The sequence below is a fragment of the Sparus aurata genome, chromosome 3 (genome assembly GCF_900880675.1).
Source record: "Sparus aurata chromosome 3, fSpaAur1.1, whole genome shotgun sequence".
NCBI lineage: Eukaryota > Metazoa > Chordata > Actinopteri > Spariformes > Sparidae > Sparus > Sparus aurata.
Window position 1 is genome coordinate 7,954,940 of NC_044189.1, and position 18,858 is coordinate 7,973,797.

General features: G+C 41.5%; 1 protein-coding gene across 4 annotated transcripts; it reads right to left on the bottom strand.

The window, feature by feature from the left end:
• Positions 1-1,665: 1,665 nt before the first annotated feature.
• ago3b (argonaute RISC catalytic component 3b) lies at positions 1,666-18,528 on the bottom strand. 4 transcript variants are annotated; one of them, XM_030412667.1, is made up of 20 exons: positions 18,376-18,528; positions 17,915-18,190; positions 14,589-14,760; positions 14,269-14,389; positions 13,968-14,176; positions 13,160-13,296; positions 12,425-12,559; positions 12,111-12,198; positions 11,867-12,014; positions 11,544-11,663; positions 11,340-11,462; positions 10,188-10,321; positions 9,668-9,852; positions 9,384-9,543; positions 9,198-9,288; positions 8,710-8,904; positions 8,229-8,363; positions 7,964-8,065; positions 7,591-7,790; positions 1,666-7,196 (listed from the first exon to the last, which is right to left on the bottom strand). In XM_030412667.1, exons 2-20 carry the CDS (start codon positions 17,931-17,933, stop codon positions 7,088-7,090), a joined length of 2,583 nt encoding a protein of 860 aa, XP_030268527.1. In that variant the 5' UTR covers positions 17,934-18,190; positions 18,376-18,528; the 3' UTR covers positions 1,666-7,087. The 4 variants fall into 4 exon arrangements, with proteins under 4 accessions (XP_030268527.1, XP_030268525.1, XP_030268526.1 ...); XM_030412665.1 differs by having other exon boundaries at positions 10,188-10,354; XM_030412666.1 differs by having other exon boundaries at positions 11,319-11,462.
• Between the last annotated feature and the right edge of the window lie 330 nt (positions 18,529-18,858).

Sequence of the window (18,858 nt, forward strand, 5' to 3'; positions counted from 1 at the left end):
TCAGGGTGGGATAAAGCAATTAAAGCCCAGGAGATGTTGGACCACATAATCAGGAAGTGCCGGCCGTCCACCGGCGAGCTAATATGAAGTTATAGGCTCGGACAGCCGGACGTGTACAAACAAGAGATTATACAGGGCTGTAGTGAGGCGCAGTTATAAAGCGTGTCTCTGTCTGATCTGAGGGGACTTCAAACAGGAAGTGACTGATAACCGCCCTCTGGCCATTTCCTGTCAATAATAATGAACGCAGCGCTCCTATGCAGTTGGAGTGCATGTACACACAGATAACATCCCTGTTTGTTCTGTCATATACACTGACTGACTGACTGACAGACAGACATGCTGACTCACAGAGCTCTTTGATCATTTATTAGTTTACTGTCTGCACCTGCAATTTATAGAAAATGTTCAGTGGATCTAATTTACTTGTTTACTCATTTTTCTCTCGCAGGAAACGAATAAGACGGCGGAAAAAAATGAATGTTTTTTCATTAACTGTCATTTTTAATATGAGGCCTGTTAGCTTCCATTAGAATCGTATTATGAAACCGTTCTGTGTAACTCTGAAATGTAACAAGGATATTTAATTTAGTTTTAATTTAGTCTCCAGTTGATTAGTGTCGCAGCTCACTTTCCTGTACTAGAAAGAAGTAGACTTCTAGTCCATTCCATCAAGTAAACTTAAGAACAGTTCAAGTATATTTCCGAACTAGAGAGCTGAAGTCAGTGTTTTGATCCTGCTTGAATTGTTCCATGAACTACACATCTAATGCTTGTATATTTTAAAGATCATTTTGAAAGTCAAGAAAGTCGCAGCTTGTCGTAAATAAAGTCAAATATCGTTGCATTAAAACACTCAGTGAACTACATCGTCTCACTCCACACACGTCACCAACAGCAACATGGCTGCCGACACTGGCACTAAAAAGATGAAAATCAAAAGATATATAATATTATAATAATATACAGGAGCGGTTGTACAACGTTGACGTTACAGGTATTGGTGAGTGTTCAATGAGACAACTTCACTAACACGACTGTTGGCTGTGTAGTCTTTATAATGACGTTCCATGAGGTCCACAGTAAGTACTTGTGGCAAACTTGCAATTGTACATCTTTAATACTTATTTGGACTAAATTGTCCCACCTTTAGTGTAAGGTTAGTCAACTTTGAGTGCGCAGCTAGTTTACATCCAAGTTTTATTGTGTCCTGCAACTATTCAGTGAAGTAAGTGAACTTCTAAGTACTGATTTTAAACTTCTAGCCCCTTTTTGAAAGCACACTGCAAGTTTATATCCACTGTAAGTGTACTAGTTATGTAATACTAGTAAACTTTTTTGTTTAACTTTTTAGTGTACTAGGTAGTTTTGGGGAAGAAATTTTATTCTTCAGATCTTAACTGACTTGTTTTTTTACGCTTTACAAACTAAAACTCTTTTCGTTTTGATAAGTGAAAAAAACCAAACTGACTTTCACTCCATTCTACTTTGTTTATATGTCACCTGTCTAGTATCAAACAGTGTTCTGGGGACTCTTTTTCCTCTGAGAACAGCTTGTTTATTCACTTATGGAAAAGATAAATATGTCTGAGTTGGAAACATTTTGAACAATTGAAACAAGAAACATATTTCCAAAACGGTAACAAGCAGTAAAGAAGCAGGTTGTCAGTTTGATTCTCCTCAATTCTCTATTTTTATGTTTTATACACATTCGATAGTTCAGTTGTTGCCAAAGGGCCATAATCAGGTTCTTAAAGGGCCACCAGTTGTCATCACATATTATTAGCTTCTGATTATGTAGCGATCAATATCATCAACCACAAGATGCAGAGACAACATGATTTGTTGTCCAAACATCAAACACACACGCGTTTTCATACATAGAGTATTTATTCAAAAAATTAAATATGACAACCGAATAAAAAGGCTCAACTTAGGACCAGGATCAGATGAGTGTTAAGACAAAAAAAAAAAAAAAAAACATACAGTTTTAATTCTAAAAAGTGACACCATTTCATAATCAGGCAGAAAACAAAAACAAAAAAAAAGCACATTAATATACTGTGAAACCCAAACATTATTTTTCTTTTTGAGTACGATATGCAGCCAACCACAGAGGTTCAGAGATTTACTATCGTGGGGAATCCCTTAACATGAGAAACGGGCACTCGTGGAGGAACGACTCAACCGAACAACTATCCCGAATTCTGTAAACGTCTAAATTTCACATTAGAAGATAAAAGAAAATCACAAAAGAAAAAAAAAAAAAAAGGTGGTGATAATGACAATGCGAGGCCAGAAGAAGTGATTGCACAGAAACTTCATTATTGCCGTTCATCCGAGAATGAACACATAAATTAAAAGAGGAACATAACGTGTTCACAGGCAGTACGGGAGGCGTTGTGTTCCTATACAGATAAGGATAAATAAATAATGCTACATAAAGTCTACACCGAGCTACTCGTTACCTACAGAGTCATGAGTGTTCCCCTTCTTTTTCTCTGATCTTTAGAAATGTTAGTTTTTTGGGTTGTGCTTGCGAGTGCCCGCCCACTAAACTGATCCCCACAGGCCTTTTGGTCCGGTCAGCTCCACACGGATCAGTTCTGCATATTTTGTGTTCTTGGCATATGTCAGAGGTATCCACACACACACACGCAACACATGTACACACACACGCACACACCCACACTCACACCTTACAGTATTGTCATGTATCAATATATACTTATCAACTTGGGCCTCGCTGCCCTTTCTGAAAGTTAAGATTTCTTTGATTTATTTTTTCAGCACCATCAGGAAAGGCACAGTCTGTTAACGGAGGACGAACTCTCAACCCTCCTCCGCTTGTCGTCAAATATGCAAAAAAAAATAAAAAATATATCTTTGTTTGCAGTTTGCAGCACATGCTATGAGAAATATCTTAACCTCATCACATCTTTTGACGAGCTTTTGAGATGATTTAAAATAACAGTAGAGAGGGGAAGTCTTCACAGGTCGCTGCAGAGGAGGGCTGACGGCTCATCGGATCACTTTTACATGACAAAAACAACCCCGGCAATCTCAACGAAGCAGTTTTTCACACAAGTAAACCTATTGCATTAACAAATTTGGAAAAAATTATCACAGACCACTACGATTATTATTATCATTATTATTAATATTATTAAACGCCATATTTCTCTACAGCTATCAACGCTTCTGCTCCAAATAGGACTTTGTTAGAAAAAATAAGGTGTGTGCATTACATTAATATCTTTACATATAAATATATCTCAATTCTGACTTAAAAATGCTTTTATTTTATTTTTTTGAGAAAAAAGGCATCTGATGTCCAGAGGTCGATTTACTGTACGTGGCGTTAAGAGCGGGACAAGGGATTCCTATGAAAAGGCTCTAAATATACTCAAGACTGTCAAAAACAAGCAGAGCACTAGCCAACAATGTTAAACATGCCCACGACTAAATTTTCTTCAAGTAAAATCAAATGCTGGTAATGTCCGACGTTAAGAAACAGCTTCAACGTGACAACAAACACAGAAGGGGACAACCGGTTCTGACATTCTTCCAATTAAAACGCTCCAAACGAAAGAATATCTGATCAAACTTCGCCTGGAAACAACAAACATCTTCAGCATCACAACTGTTCAACCTTAAACACGTGCGTCTTTTTAAGTGCAGTAAAATACCATATCCTCTTCATCTTTCTGTATCAATATATAGCCTATATGTATCTGATGAATTATTAAATAATGTGTTTTGTTATAGCAGCTTCAGTTTGGTGACTAAGCACAGTTAGCAGTACAGAGCCCATCAGCACGACGCTGTAAGGCTGTGAGAGTAGAGCGCTAACACCCCCCAGAGTCCTCCACCCTCACCCTGACCCGACCCGACCCGACCAGGCACGTTGGTTTGGTCCGAGTGACGAAACCCGAAGGCTTCGTCTGTGTTAAACTATACTGCAAGACCATGAAGGACCAGGAATCCAAAATCAGATATTAAAAGGCATTAAAGTAGACGTCCTTTTGATTATTAATTTGTTATAATACAAGCGCTAGTCTGTTCTGCTTTACATAAAGACAGACTGTTTTCTCCAAAGTAGAAAGGTATTTTTTTTTTCAGAAGTGCTGTCTTTAAATTTTGAGTTGACAGAAAACTGTTTATGATAACAGAAAGATCTTTTTGGTCATTTGTTGGCGATAAATTGATAAATCTGATACATCTCATTTGACTGCTGGAAGTTAAAGCAGACATTTTTAAAAGGTTGAAACTAGACCTTGGTTTGTCCTCTCTGGGCTACAGTAGAAACATGGCGGACTCTGTAGAAGAGGACCTGCTCGCTCTGTAGATATAAACAGTTAATTTTAAAAGGTAACCAAAACACAATAATTATAATTAATTTTAAGGTTATTATATACTACTGAAAAACATAATAATGAATAACATATTTCATTTTGCTAATAAATCCTCCTAAATCCTACATAATGGACCTTTACAAAGACATTTTATGGGCGAAATGATGCAGAGGGATAATAATTTGCAGATGAACTGATGATGAAAGTAATTGTTAGTTGCAGCTACTCAAAACTGTCCAATAAAAACAGCCGAAACCAGTTCTGGAGATTAAAAAAAGCCAGGTGAGTGGAGCTGCAGCTATGAATTATTTTCATCGTTGATAAATCTGTTGATTATAGTCTTGATTAAATGAGCTGAGTTGTTTTGTCTACCACAACTTGAATGGTGAACCCAACTATAATCAGTTATTGTCTTTGCCTAAAAAAATATTCAAATTTTATTAAAATAGTTAGTCGTTAATAGTTAATATACAATTTCACAACTAATCCATCAATTGTTGCAGCTCTACAGGTGAAATAGACTCAGTGAGCAGTGATGACTTGACGTTCGTCTTCATTTGGCTCAAAAATTCACATTTTCAAACTGCATCTTAGCGAATAACAGAAGCAACGAGTGTGATTATTAATATTTTTGTTTTCTTCCTGTGATCTTAACAAGCTTTTGTTGTACGTTTCTTAGAGTTCATAACATATTAGACGATTATTCTGAAAAAATATCCGGAGAAAAAGAAAGTGCAGAAGTTCAGCTCAGCGGCCACTTTACTAGGTACACCTGTACAATCTAACGCCGTTACAGCAACCCTCGTTATGAAGTTTATAACACTCAGTTTTTTGTTGACGTTGTCAGAAATGGTTCAATTTAATCATGCTTCGTTATAGAGTTACTGTGTTATCGCACTGGATCACGCAATATCGATGCGTTTCTAATATTCTGTCACAGAAGTTAATTAAAACATTTATGTCAACACCTGAGTGTTATAGGCATCATAAAGTCGACTTTATGGCAGCATGGCTGGTTTGAATTTGAGTGTAACCAATAAAATGGCCGCTGAGTATTTACATTATGAAATTAGCATGAACTTTTCTAGGAAACACAACAACTCACTCAGGATCACTGAGCAATAAGACCGATATAACTGGAGAAAACAGTTTGTCGTATTTCACAACCAATGTAAGCTTAGTTGTATGTGATGATCAAACTCTGATCACAGAAGCAAAGTGTGTTAAGTCGATATGGATGTAATTATTTCCCTCTTAGGAGAAACCTAAACATCAGGGATAATCACACAAACTTGGCATGCGTTGAGGGATTCTGAGCCCGTTTCACTGAATGCATCAACAGAGGCACCCGAACCAACATACGATTAAAACCCTTCCAACAGTTCACAGCTACCCGAATCAGGCACTTTGTTTAATCTCTCCAAACATTAACCATCCCACCACACGACTGATCCGCACACCTGCGGCGTCAGTCCTACTTGTTCCCAAGAATGTCAAACACTTCACATTCCTGACTCCAAGCTCATTGTCACCTGCCAAAAACTCACTCGTAAACTATGTTTTTAGCAAAAAACATTCGCTGCTCGAACCTGCTCACTCTGCGTTAACACCTTATTGCACTGAAGGAGTTCTTGACAACTACATTGGTCAGTTCCTCAAAAAACGTCAAAAGGTTTGTGGTCGTCAGAAGATATAAACCGTCTACTCTGCTCTATTGCTGAAAACGAACGTTAATTTAAGTTAAAATGACAACAAACTCATAAATAGCAAGAGGAATAAAACACACGAGAAACGTTTGGTATTACACTTTGTACCAAGCTGAACTAGAAGTGAAAGAAGTTTAAAAATTTTCCATTTTGTGGCCATGGCATTGTTTTCTAGCAGTCCTCTTTATGCACCTCGCCTCGCAGTAAGGCAACAAGCGATACACAATACCTCATCGATGGCTGTACGTGGCTTCGTAAAAAAAAAAAAAAAAGAAGAAAAAAAAATTAAGATTCATTCAGTGTCTGTGTTGGTAGAGTGCAGAGTCATGCTTCCTACTGTCTGGCTGAATGACTGTGAGGAACCATTGGCTTAAAGGGCGACAGAAGAGTAACCGCTAAAAGGCAGCCTGCCAACTATGGGCGTACTCAGCTTAACGTGTTGCCATGGCAACCACACATTAGCTCGACAGAGAAATATAACACATATTGGATCTAGACAAGCTGAAAACCCACAAAACAAAAACGCATAAAAACTGTCTACAATATTAACCAGCAACATTTAGGCTCAACGTGAGGCTACGGAGCAAGTCAGGTCATCTCTGGCTCTGCTTCATGCACCAAAAGAATCGTCAGTTTTTGTTTTCCCTGCTGCTCCGCCATCTTTACACACACAAAAGGAAAAAAAAAAAACAGCAAATGAAAACTTTGAGCTGCTGGAAGGCGAGGACGTGACTTGCGAGCTTTAAAGTAGACACAGTCCATAAGGATTTTGAATACAGCAGAGGAGATAAGAGATGCACGAGCGGGAGCACAGAAACGATTGGCTGGTTTCAACTTGCATAATGTGGCTGTGACTCCTCTCTGGCTTATTACATCCTCACGCAGCCTGCAGTCGCAACCGTCGAGGCCCGCTGACCAAAGCTGCACCAGCCCAGCGGGGGTCGCTCTGCGCGATGACAAGAGGCAGCTGATGGAAGTTGGACTCTGAGACTGGCTGGGAAAGATGGAGGGAAGCGGAGGGCGCGTTCAGGCGAAGTACATGGTCCTCAGTGTGTCGTGGTGGATCTGAACGGCCTTGGCCAGCGCTTGTGGGTCCCTGCCGTTACTCTGCCCTGAGACGTGGCTGCCCTCCGCACTGTCAGGAGGAAACGACAATCAGGATAAGGATAAACCAGTTGAGATGATCCATCTTGTTTTAACCACATTTAAAGCTGATTTATGGACAAATCATCTTTTTTTTTTTTTGAGGCAATGGAGGTCAGGACAAAGATATATTTAGTCCTGTTCATGTAGGTATAGGAATGTGCTTATGAGAGGGAGCAGGGTTGACCTACATTTTGCCAAAATGCAAAATGCAAGTATAAAATAAAAAGACAGTGCAGGTTTAACTACTTTAAGTAGTTTAACCTGTTAAATTTGATCAGATTTCAGAAAACTGCCATATCTTAATTTGAAAAGAATGTCGGACTTCACATAAATACATCTGCCATTTCCATTCATATCTGACAAAACAGTCCGTTTCTCCCGACCTGTCGTGCTCTTTGTCGACCAGGTGGTAGCGAGCGCGGAAGGCCACCAGGTGGGCGTAGTAAGCCGGCGCTGGGATGGAGACGGAGCGCGTGCAGCGGACGTAGGTGTGGCACAGCTGGTAGGTGAGGAGCTGGAACTCGTCGCCGGTGAAACAGTTGTCGTCCCACAGAACGTGGTAGTGGGAAGGCCGGCTGGTACCCTGGAGGGAGGAGAGGAAAGACGAGTTAATCGCACCCAAGAGAGAGAAGCTCCATGGAGAGAGGACAAACAATCAGTGGATAAAATTATGTGAAGCAGGGAGGAGGTCTTGTTGTTCAACAGAGTAATGAGATAAATCTAAAGCCATAGTTTAGGGGTTTTAGTGTAGTTCACCTGGATTCCAGCGTGACTGCAGAGGTAAAAGTCAAACTCGTAGGGGTGAGTGATGTCTGTGTCCACGGTGGTGCCGGCAGGAATGTTTCCACTTCGTCCAACCTGAGAGGAAAACAAATAAACAAAGACATTGAAGAGAGGGTGACACCAGAAATATAACATTTATTCACCATTTAAAAAAATCATATCAAATGGAGGCAAGAGGTAGCCATAACAACAACAATAACAACAAGACTCTCAGTGCGGAGCGCCTTGTGTTACCCACCCGCTCGTTGCGATCTGCACAGAAGAGACGTGTGTGATGGCGTTTCTGTACGACGATGTAAGTAATCCCCGGCTGGTAATCCTTCTCGAGACTGATGCAAGCCTCCCTGATGGCCAGCAGCTCGTAGTACAGAACCTGCACACAGACATGCAGTTAGACATGCTGAGAAAACAATCTGGTCACCAATCCAACAAAATGTACGTGTTGGAGTCTTATGAGCAACTTTACAAATCAGAGAGTCAGATGTATGTAAACAATGCAAGAGACTTTTTTGAACAACTGAATCTCATAAAATTTTAATTTTTTATATGAGGAATCTAGAGTGCCCATTTAGTCTTGAGGTGCTGAATAAAACAATCAAACAGCTGCCTTGATGGAAGATAATACACCTACAAGTAAAGTTTTTTTTAAACCGGCTTGACTATTTTCAAAATGCCTGACAAAACATGGAAGAAATAAAAGATGGAACCAGTTGTTTTACCTGTCTGAACTGTCCCTCTGACACTCCGTCCCTGTAGAAGATGATCCTGGTCGGCTTGTAGCGGGTCGACTTGTAGAACTGGATCAGGAGCTCTCGCACCATAGAGGCCAAGTCCTGGATGACCTCCTGTCTGGGCCTCTGGACCCGTACTGTAGCACAGTACCTGCTGGGATGGGCGTCCATGCTGCCCACAACCTGCACAGGTACAACATCAGTCAGAGGGGTCAGCAACTATAATGTTTAAAACCAATCTGTCTGTGATTATAGTATGTATGCCCTTACAAGTTATAAACACTCAAATAATACAGAAACTCTGTCCTGTACTAATTGTCACATCACCAATGAACATGAGCACCAAAATGGTTGCTCAAAGTCCAACATTATTTCAGGGAGATCAAGTGCATTTTGCTTTCTATAAGAGTCGTGTAAGCAAAAAGAAAATACAGGATAGTTGGCCAAGTGTTTCTTTTCCTGGAGTGAAATCTCACCGCTGCGATAGATGGCTTTTTCCCGTCTCCGGCTGGAGGATGAGTGACATCAGCCCCGAGGAAGATGACAGGCTGCTGGAACACGGAAGGTCTAGATGGAAAAGAAGAGGCAAAATGAATTTGTCAGTCAAGCAGACAAACTCGTAAGAATTCTGCAAAAAGATGACATTTCTGTGTTACGTGTACCGCTGGTGAGGAACCAGGATGTTGTTGATTCCTCCCAGTTTGACGTTGATCTTGAGGCAGAGGTTTGAGAGGGTTTGGGGGGACGTCTTCACCACATTCTTCACCTGCACACACTGAGTGGCCATGCCGAGGAGGGTGTCACCCACACGCTTCACCTCCGCTGTGGGGAAGAGGTTGAATATTCCTTTAACTCACCAATTAACAGTAAATGTACGCACCTAAACTCCTCACAACCCTCACATGAAGCGAGTTAAGTTTGTCTTAATGTCTGAGTTTTTTCGTACCGTAGACAGGCGTTTTTCCAGGCAGGATCACGATGATGAGCTGCAGTCCTCCGTAGGTGTTCTTCAGGTGTCTGAACATGGGCTCCACGCTGTCCGCTCCTTGTGCGTATTTACAGAAACATGGCTGGCCTTGAATTGGCATCCCAGCATCCTTTGAGATTTTACGCAGCTGGTCAGTGAAGCTCCTATGCAAGAAGAAAAGAAGAATTATACATGCTCATTTCATTCTAATGTGTTTTTAAATGTCACTACCAGCAGAGTGTTGATTTATTGTGATTTATGAATGGTCTGTAATTCTACTTGTCTCTTAAAGAGTAATTTATTGTTCCCAAATCAGTGTTTTTCATTTGAAGAAAACATGTCCTGTTGCAGTTTAAATTATGAATATATAATTATATAACCAACTGTTTTACCCTAGTTTAATTACCCCAAGAAATGTATTTTTTGTTATTCATCTAAATCTAGAAATGGGTGTAACTAGACCAAACTCAACAGGCCAACTGTCATTTTGTGAACTCACTTCAGGATCTCTTCTCTGCACTGCCTCTGAGTGGCGAAGCAGGCGATGGCCCACATCTTGATCTCAACTCCGGTGTGAAACTGCTTCCCCCTCATGTCCCACACCCCGTGGCTGGGTGTGGCCACCGTGCGGTTCTGCAACGACAGTGCAGGGTTGATCTGCTGGGGCTGACAGTCACACAGACACAAACAGTACGAGGACACGGAAAAAATGTATGGATTCAAAGATTTAAAGGGTTCAGGCAGCCAGTGGGGATCTCAAGATGAAGGGCTTTTGATTATGGCTAAAGGCTGAGAGTGACTGGAGACAAATCAACTTTAGAGTTTTATCTGTGCTTGCTACTGATTGGGTCATGCATTTAGCGTGTCAGGCACTGCAATAAAACATATTTTTTAATGGCTGACATGCAAAACAGAGAATTCTTTCAAATTAAAAGTGCCTATATGCATGATGTCTTAGAACAGCATGCATGTGTTAAAGAATATATAACCACAGCATAAAGTCTGTCTAAAAACAGGAGAAAAGATATGAGATAAACAAAGTGCAAACAGGGAGAAAAGTTCAACTTCAGATTGTGATATCAGGGTTTCCACACAGAAATGTGTCCAAATGTGTTGTTTGTGATTCATTTTAAAGCAAAACTCTCGCCAAAATGCAACCTAGGCTTTTTGTGAATGTATATGAGTCAAACCTTCATGTAAAAGCATTATTATGACGAAAGAGGCACTTCAAGTTGTGTCGAGCCTTCTTAGTGTTTTAAAAATAGAGAGTGCCCCATCACTCCATTGAAAATGAGCTTGCCCGAAAACGAAACTACGGTAAATCTTAAAAGTGCCTCTTTCGTCGTAATTATGCTTTTACAAGAAGGTTTGACTCATATACATTCACAAAAAGAAGCCTAGACTGCATTTTGGCGAGAGTTTTGCTTTAAGATGTTTACCCTCCTGTTGAAAGAGTCCAATAATACTGATGAGGATCAGAATATCAGAGTTTTTGCTTTGGCCACCAAATGTCAAATTATTGGACCATCTTGAAGCAAAGTGGAGGAAACCCTGCTGACTCACACTGACACACAAAGAAAAATGTTGACAAACACACATGCATATGAAGCGTGATTTAAAGGGAAGGTACCATAAATTGTTCAGAGCTCACCCTGCCGCCATATTGCAGCATGGGGGCCGGCAGGACGCGGCCCGTCACCTGCGCCATCTCATCGCGCACGCGGAACTGAAACTCCTGGACAAACGGGTCGGCCTCGTAATTTGCACTCCTCACCTAAATAAGAAAAAAAAGTTTGATATAACGGGAAAAAAAGAAGCCTTGTGCCGTTTAATCTCTGTTCCACGAGATACTCACCAGTCTGCTGATCTCCTCCTGTCTGTCTGGTGCTGAGCGAGCAGTGGCTTTGATCATGGTCGACGTCTGGTTGTCTGTTAGTTTTTTAATGCAGCGCTGTCCAGCTACAATGTTGCACACCTAAAAATGGAAGTTCAGGTTAATCCAGTTCGTAATCCAGCCCGATAATGACACTGAATTGCCACGTCATTCATTCAGTCAGACGGTGTGTTCATGTTAGTTGATTCAGAAAAAGATGATTGGATTTATTGTATAAAACTCATAAAAACAAAGAAGACTCATTCATTTCACCGTAAAACTGTCTCCTCTGTGTTGGTCCTTACCTCCAGGGGCAGGTAGGTGTGTTTCTGCTCCTGGCCCACCTGCAGACAAGGCAGGTGGGGGTACTTCAGCTGCAGATTGTACTTCTCTCTGAAATACTGCGCCACTGTACGCTCAACAGTCTGACCATTCTCAAGCTGCAGTGGAAATCTGAGGATTTCAAAGCGACAACAATCTCCTGTTAATGTAAGCCAACAGCTTTGATTGCAGGTTCACAGCTACTGAAGTGCAATGTAGGAAACATACGTCTGGAGGCTGGCAGGGCGTCGTGTTACATTGCAGACTCTGTACTTCCTACGCATGGTTCCACAGTGTGTCACTTCCACTTTTAGACCTGCGAGGATGGTGGAGGCATCGATGTAAATAAGCATCCGGAGCATTCAAATAATTGGAGCGGAACAACTGAACGCGCTTAAATTCTTCCCTCACCAAGATAAAGCTTGAATCTGTAACTCCTTTATTCATCAACTGTCACAACATTCGACAGCAACAAGTAGTTAGGGTAAGCCTTATACTGCAGCACAATGAAAACAAGCTCTGCCTTTTCCTCTGTGACATACCTTTGATCTCTTTGGTGAACTTGACCCTGTGGGAGTCAGCGAGAGGGCGTGGCTGCTCGTCAATGTTGTGAATGTCCAGGACCTCACACATGAACTGGATCACTGGCTGGGCTTTGTAGAAAGCTGTGGCTGACACTGAAATGATACAGGACAAAGTCAAACATTTAAAGCAGTGTTCGTTGACCAGTGCCTGCACATGAGAAGGAATGCTGTTCATAAACCAGATCACCAGGATCAAGCAAATAAGAGGCCAAACTGAAAATCCAATATTTTTAAACCTAGGTCTTATTTTTACATATTTGATGTGTTAATGACTATTTGGTCCAAAAGACTGCCTCCACCAGCTGCAATAGCTGCAATGTTATTCCTCAGGGCCACTTTGACCACAAAAAGTGTGTTTTTGCCACCAACAGGCTCAGATTGTTATTTCAAGTGTCATTATTAATTATGGAAAGGATTTCTTCATTTGTTAAGGCGGAAAATCCCTTTTGTTCTATCAAAAACAACCTCTATGTCGTTTTCTCCAAATCCACCAGTTTTGGTCTTGAATGAAGTGTGTTTTATGATGATTTGACATTTGACATGACAATTCTGTAAATGAAGTCGGGTGGACTTGGCAAGAGCGACAGAGTGGAAGATTCTGGTTCAGCAAGAAGGATTTTACTCATTAACAAAAAGTCTATTTCCGTAGGGATCCATGACGTTGTCACACACTTTCCCAGAGTGCTTACTCACCATCAATGTTGAGCATCATCTTCCACATGGCTGGCCGAACTGACTGATGGAAGCCGAACCAAACTTCTCTACCTCCACCTAGCGGGTGGTCGTAGCCCTCTGGGGAGGAGAAGAAGGATCGCCCGACAGGTGTGTACCTGATGAGGACAGAAGAGTTCACAAAGGTGACAAAAAGGTTAGTAGAACACCAAAATAAAACCCCACCACAGCTGGGATTTTGTTGCATTTCCTGTGTGGTTCATTGGGTGCAGCAAACACAAGCTCCGTCTGAGTTACAGGTCTAAAACCACAGGAGGCTAACAAAGGTTTTTTGTTTATGTTACTAAAAGCTATTTTGGTTCATGGATTTAGCACCTGGCACATCTTGAGTAAGATTACATAAAAGATGCTTTTTATCTGTGTGTCTAAGTTGCACTCAAATCACACTCGGCCCACCTAACATACTAAATTTAGGGAAACAAGTGTGTTTTTGTTTTGTGACAACGCTGTGGTTACAATACTGCATGACAATTTCAGGGAGCTTTCTAGTAGCTCCAGCATGGAAGTATTCACTGATAATATTTCATGACTAGAACTAATCACCAAGAAATAATCCTCTCATGCATAATTCAGTGTTATTTAGATTCTAACTCTTGTCTTTATCTTCTAGTTATTGACACTAAAAACTAACATGTTAAAAGAAAACAGCAGTAGACACAATGATCGTCAGTCTTCAATTCTAGTATTATTCTCAAATACATTTTTAGGAATACATTTTTTAAATATTCCCAAGAAGAGGTGTCAAAAAAGAGGGGGGAAAACTACTAACTTCATGGAGGGCAGGTGTCGAAGGACAACGTCCACGGCATGAACAGGGTTGGTGCTGATGGGTTTCTCCAGGTCAACCGGCTCGGCAACAGCGCGTCCCGTCAACACTTCATGCAGCATGTGCCAGCTGACCAATGACACAAACTTGATTGTGACTTTAAATGGCCGGTCTTTCCCACCGTCACCTGGCAGGGTGACATCCAGATCGACCTGATGAAGAAAACCAGGGTTAATGTCGTCTGATTACATATGACTTTAATTTTGGTTTAACACAAGTGCGAGCTGACAGAGTACAGTCTTACCCCACCAGTGGCGACAGGAAGTGGGTTAGCTGTGTAGAGGCTTCTCTTCCCATCGTAAACTGGCAGACAGTCACCAAAGATGGTAACCTTAAAATGCTGCACCATGGAGTCCACCACCTCCCTGAAAAAACACCAGGTAAAGAAACACACACCACAATCAACATACAGAATGATTGTAGGTATACACAGCATTCCTGAAGACTTTTCAGGCATAAAAAGACACACTGAAAGTAGCTCAATTTACAGATCTTGACAAACAAAGTCCAGTGTCCTGAGGATGGTCTACTTGTAAAAGACATAAACTAGCTTCAGTCTGTTACCTGTTGACCCGGCGAGGACATTTATCAGGCTTGATGTCCACCTCATACAGGTAGACGTCAATCTTGGGTATTTCCACCTGGAAGCAGTTGGCCAGAAGCTTGATGGGCTTCCCAATGGTGCCATAGCCAGGTCGCCGTGGCAACGTAAAAAGGGCTTGGGCTCCAACGGCTCCTGCAACAACATATGCCAAATAAAAGTAAGTTAGAAAAAAAATGTGTACATCAGGATCTTTCTGATCCCCAACATATGATGTGGCACATAATCCCACAAAATCAAACATAAAAACCTACCTACATTATCCATCAACTGTATTTATGTAAATTCAAGGCTAAAATGGAGCCACACCTCTCATGACTGTATTATACCTCTGCAAACAAGCTCTAAAAGGCAGACTAACTGTAGGAAGGAAGTGGTTAATAAGGAGGAAAGAACAGCCGGAGGCTGCTGGGACTGAAGATGGTCAGGGACGTTAGAAATTGCCTTACGTCAATCTGACAAAACTGAAACAACCCGGACGAAACCGTTCCCCCCCACATCCATCTGATAATGACCGTATAAAAAAGGTTCCAGAGTTTGGTGACATTTTGAATAAAGACCGTCTCGGCGCTCACAGACTTCGGCTGAGTGACATGGCCTTTGCCAGACGAAAGGAGAAGGAGGCGGGTGACACACCACGCAAATTTGACACCAATTTTCAGAAATGCCAAACTGGAAAGTACTCAGTGAAAAAAGACCTGACATCACACAACCACACAATTTCCACCAATGTGAGTCAGAGGATCCACACACATCAATGACTGACAGGACATAAAGTCTGCACAGAGCTCAAGATGTTAAAGTGAGAGGTGTTCTGTGCTGTAATGAGAAAGAAAAAAAAAGCAGTAGTGATGACTGTGGCCATAAAATAAGCGTGACAGAGCAGCTGGAAAGTCTTAAACTGTTCCAGCTCCTGTCAGGGTCGAGGGCTGACCCTGGACCTGCCGTAAGGAGTCATCTTTCAGTGAAGGACTGAACTTTCTGCTGAAGCCTCCCTCCCCAGGTCTCTTCCTCCCCTGTGCTGTTCCCATGATGATAGCGCCCATGTTGCGACAGTTTCTCTATGGCAACTAAAGGCATTCTGACAGGAGGAGGAAAAACAGGTGCACACAGATTTGTCTCACTCATCTCTGAGCAGCAGCGACTTTCTAGCAGCTATGTTTCACTTTATTTGTAAGGTCGTTATTTGTTTTTGTTTTTTAGGATATAAATATTTGATGGCATTGCGACCACTGTGTCTTCCGTCTTATTAAGTGGTGCATTATTGTTTATTCCCAGTGTATCATAAGAGAATTATGATTATTTTTTTCTAGAAAATTGCTTCAACAGATTAATCATCTCATTATCTGGCTATTAATTCAATAACTGGCAACAAATCCATTAATGGCAGCCGCTCTGAACATTTTATTCTTTTTGTAAAACTTTTTCAAACTAAAACATGGTCACTTAAGAAACCTAACTTAATTTTTCTTTGAGGAATTGTGGGAAAACATCCTCAAAAAAAGGTACAAAACAGATAGCAGCTGTAATGACCCAATAACACAAAAGGTTCACTGTACTGATTCAGCAATAATGGAGAGAATTAATGACAACTTATCAGTCTGCTTCATCATATAAATGCACCACAGCCGGTATCAGCCCACACATCCAACCCACACATGTTAATAGACTCTTCATCTGATGTTATGTCCTGAGATCACTTCAATAGCTGCTCAGGGCTAAAACTGTGTAAAAGTTAAGTATTGAAAAGCAATCTGCAGATTTCTTTCATGCTGTGCAAACATATACTTTTTAAACCTGCAAAGTGTTAAATTTAAGTGTTTAAGTTTAACTTAAGATCAAAAAGGCCAAACATTCTCTAATTTGAGCTGCTCAGTTCCGAGGATTCTTTTTTCTGCTTAAGACTATAAGTCAAGTAACACTATTGAGCTCTATGAGTGTATCATGGCTATTTTAAAAGTTTTCTGTTTCTGTTGCAGCTCTTATCTAGATGCGAGATGGAATTTTTTTTTAGATCTCTCAAGCTACTGAAAGGGAACTTTCAAGAACAATTTCTACACAGATAAACTGGAGATTCATGTATAAAATTACTAAATTAAAAAGGTGGATTAACACAAAACATGTCATGAAACAAAACTTGGGGGTCTCTCTGTGTTTGCAAGATGAATTTTAAGACTAATTAGAGGCTGATCTGTGTGGTTCAGACTTTAAGGAACAGCAACGATGTGTAGACTTTTTCACTTCTCACTCTCAATTCAAGAAACAAATACAGACTGCACCAACATCTCACGTTCACACAGTCCTATTATTTCAGTCTAAATGAGGTGAAGATAAAGCAAGTGGATCTCCTCAAAGTCCAGTGGCAGGAACAATAATTTCATCAAGTCCTATGTCCAGAGAAGAATCCATGTTCACATCTGCTGATACATCAGTTATTATGTTTTTAGTTAAATATTCATGAGTCCGTTAATGTATCTGACTGTTTAAAAAACTCTTAATGTAACTCTGGTGCAACTCTTGGCTCTGAACTGCTCAATAATATGAAAAATGGAGCCGGTGGATAATAAATGGGTTGGTTTCAGTGAACCAGTTTGGCCCGTTTTCTCCCCCTCCTGGTCCAGCACTCGCCCCAACAACATCAATAATACACAAGCTGTGACTCACAAATTGAGCCCCTTGGCAACGAAGTAAATTGAATAATGTCCTGCCATGCTCAATTGATTTGTAATTATCGCAGGCAGCGGTTAACTGAACATTATTCAATAGCTTGGGTAACTATGGCAGCAGCTAGTGTGAAAGGCTGCCTCTCAAGCGGATATGAACACACCGACACAGACACACACACAGACACAGACACAGACACGCACACACCTCCCTGAAAGTGAGCCAGCCTCTCACAGACTTCACGCACACCTGACGGAATCACCACCTGCCTTTGACAGCCGACAAAGAATGACGTAGACAATACAAGTAACCCGTGAGACTGGTTTGAGGCGCACGCACACACACACACACACCGAGGCCAGAAGTGACCAGTAAAACATTATACTCGTTGCAGCCAGAGATGGGAATTTGAGTTTTCAAGCTGAGCCCCCGACAGACTGACAACTTATTTCCCCACAGTGATGATGGCCTACATCACCCTAAAACACTTGCAGCTCCCAATGGTGAAACATGGGGGAGGTCAAGCGTGCGTTTAGCCCCGCACACCGCCTGCAAATAACCCAAGTGCACCACCTGAACACAAAATTAGCTCTGTTAAGCATGGCCGTTAGTCAGGGGATCCCACCTGTTGTTCCGATTTCCATTCATGAGGTCTCTGTCCGGGTGACCCGGCACACAGTGATTACTTCTCCCTGCACCGGTTAAAAACGTGCCGATAGCTCTGCGGCTCGACACCCCGCTCCTTGGGTTCGCGGCTCCCCAGTCGCTGATGTGGAACCGGGCCGCTTGGGGTCCCCCTCGGCTGGAAGTCTTCTCCACCCGACCTGCCTTACCGCAAATGACAGCTCGAAGTTGTACAAAATGTCCCCGCTGTCGACGTTTGGAGTTGTTCGTCTTGTATCTGGAAGGAGATTGGGATTATTTTCAGCGCTGTGAATGTTTGTGACAGTTTCGCCTCGGAGTCGGTTGAGTTTTAACTGATAGTCGTTAGCGGCGGTGGTAAGCTAATAGCGTCAGTTAGCTTTAGCCGTCGACAACTAGCGACTAACTGGCAACTCGACACACAACACTGGTATAAATATTTACCCGGTCAGCGGTAGAATTCGTCGTCCCTGTCGGTTGAACGTGACAATCCGCTGTTCTTCTTTTATCGAACAGATATGAGGGGTTCAGTACCCCGGCGTCCTCCTCGGTATCGGCTAGAAACCGGTCTGAAATCTGCACTTACACCGCCCTCTCGCTCACTCATATAAAGCTCGCGAGAATAGAAATACCTGACTTCCGGAGTTTTCCTTCAAAACAAAAGCATAACAACGATTAAAATCACGAGTTTTTTTGTTTGAAGCAGTAGAAGTAATCAGAAGTACAAGTAAAAGTTATTTATACGTACATGTATGTTTATAGTACTTGCCTGAAAATGGCGGACATTAACAAAAAACAAAAACAAAACAAAGCCTCTCCACAAGCGAGAAAACCAACAACAATGTGTGTAGAAAAAAATTAAAAGTTACAGGAAAGCAGTTTTCTCAACTGTGTTCTCAACCACATTTATCTGACATCTATTGTTAC

What these genes read in the sequence shown, in the direction of transcription:
- ago3b (XM_030412664.1), bottom strand. An exon ending in AAAAGCCATCTATCGCAGCG is followed by an intron (nt 8,905 to 9,197) that starts GTGAGATTTCAC and finishes GTACCTGTGCAG; the next exon opens with GTTGTGGGCAGCATGGACGC. An exon ending in GTCGACAAAGAGCACGACAG is followed by an intron (nt 7,197 to 7,590) that starts GTCGGGAGAAAC and finishes TCCTCCTGACAG; the next exon opens with TGCGGAGGGCAGCCACGTCT.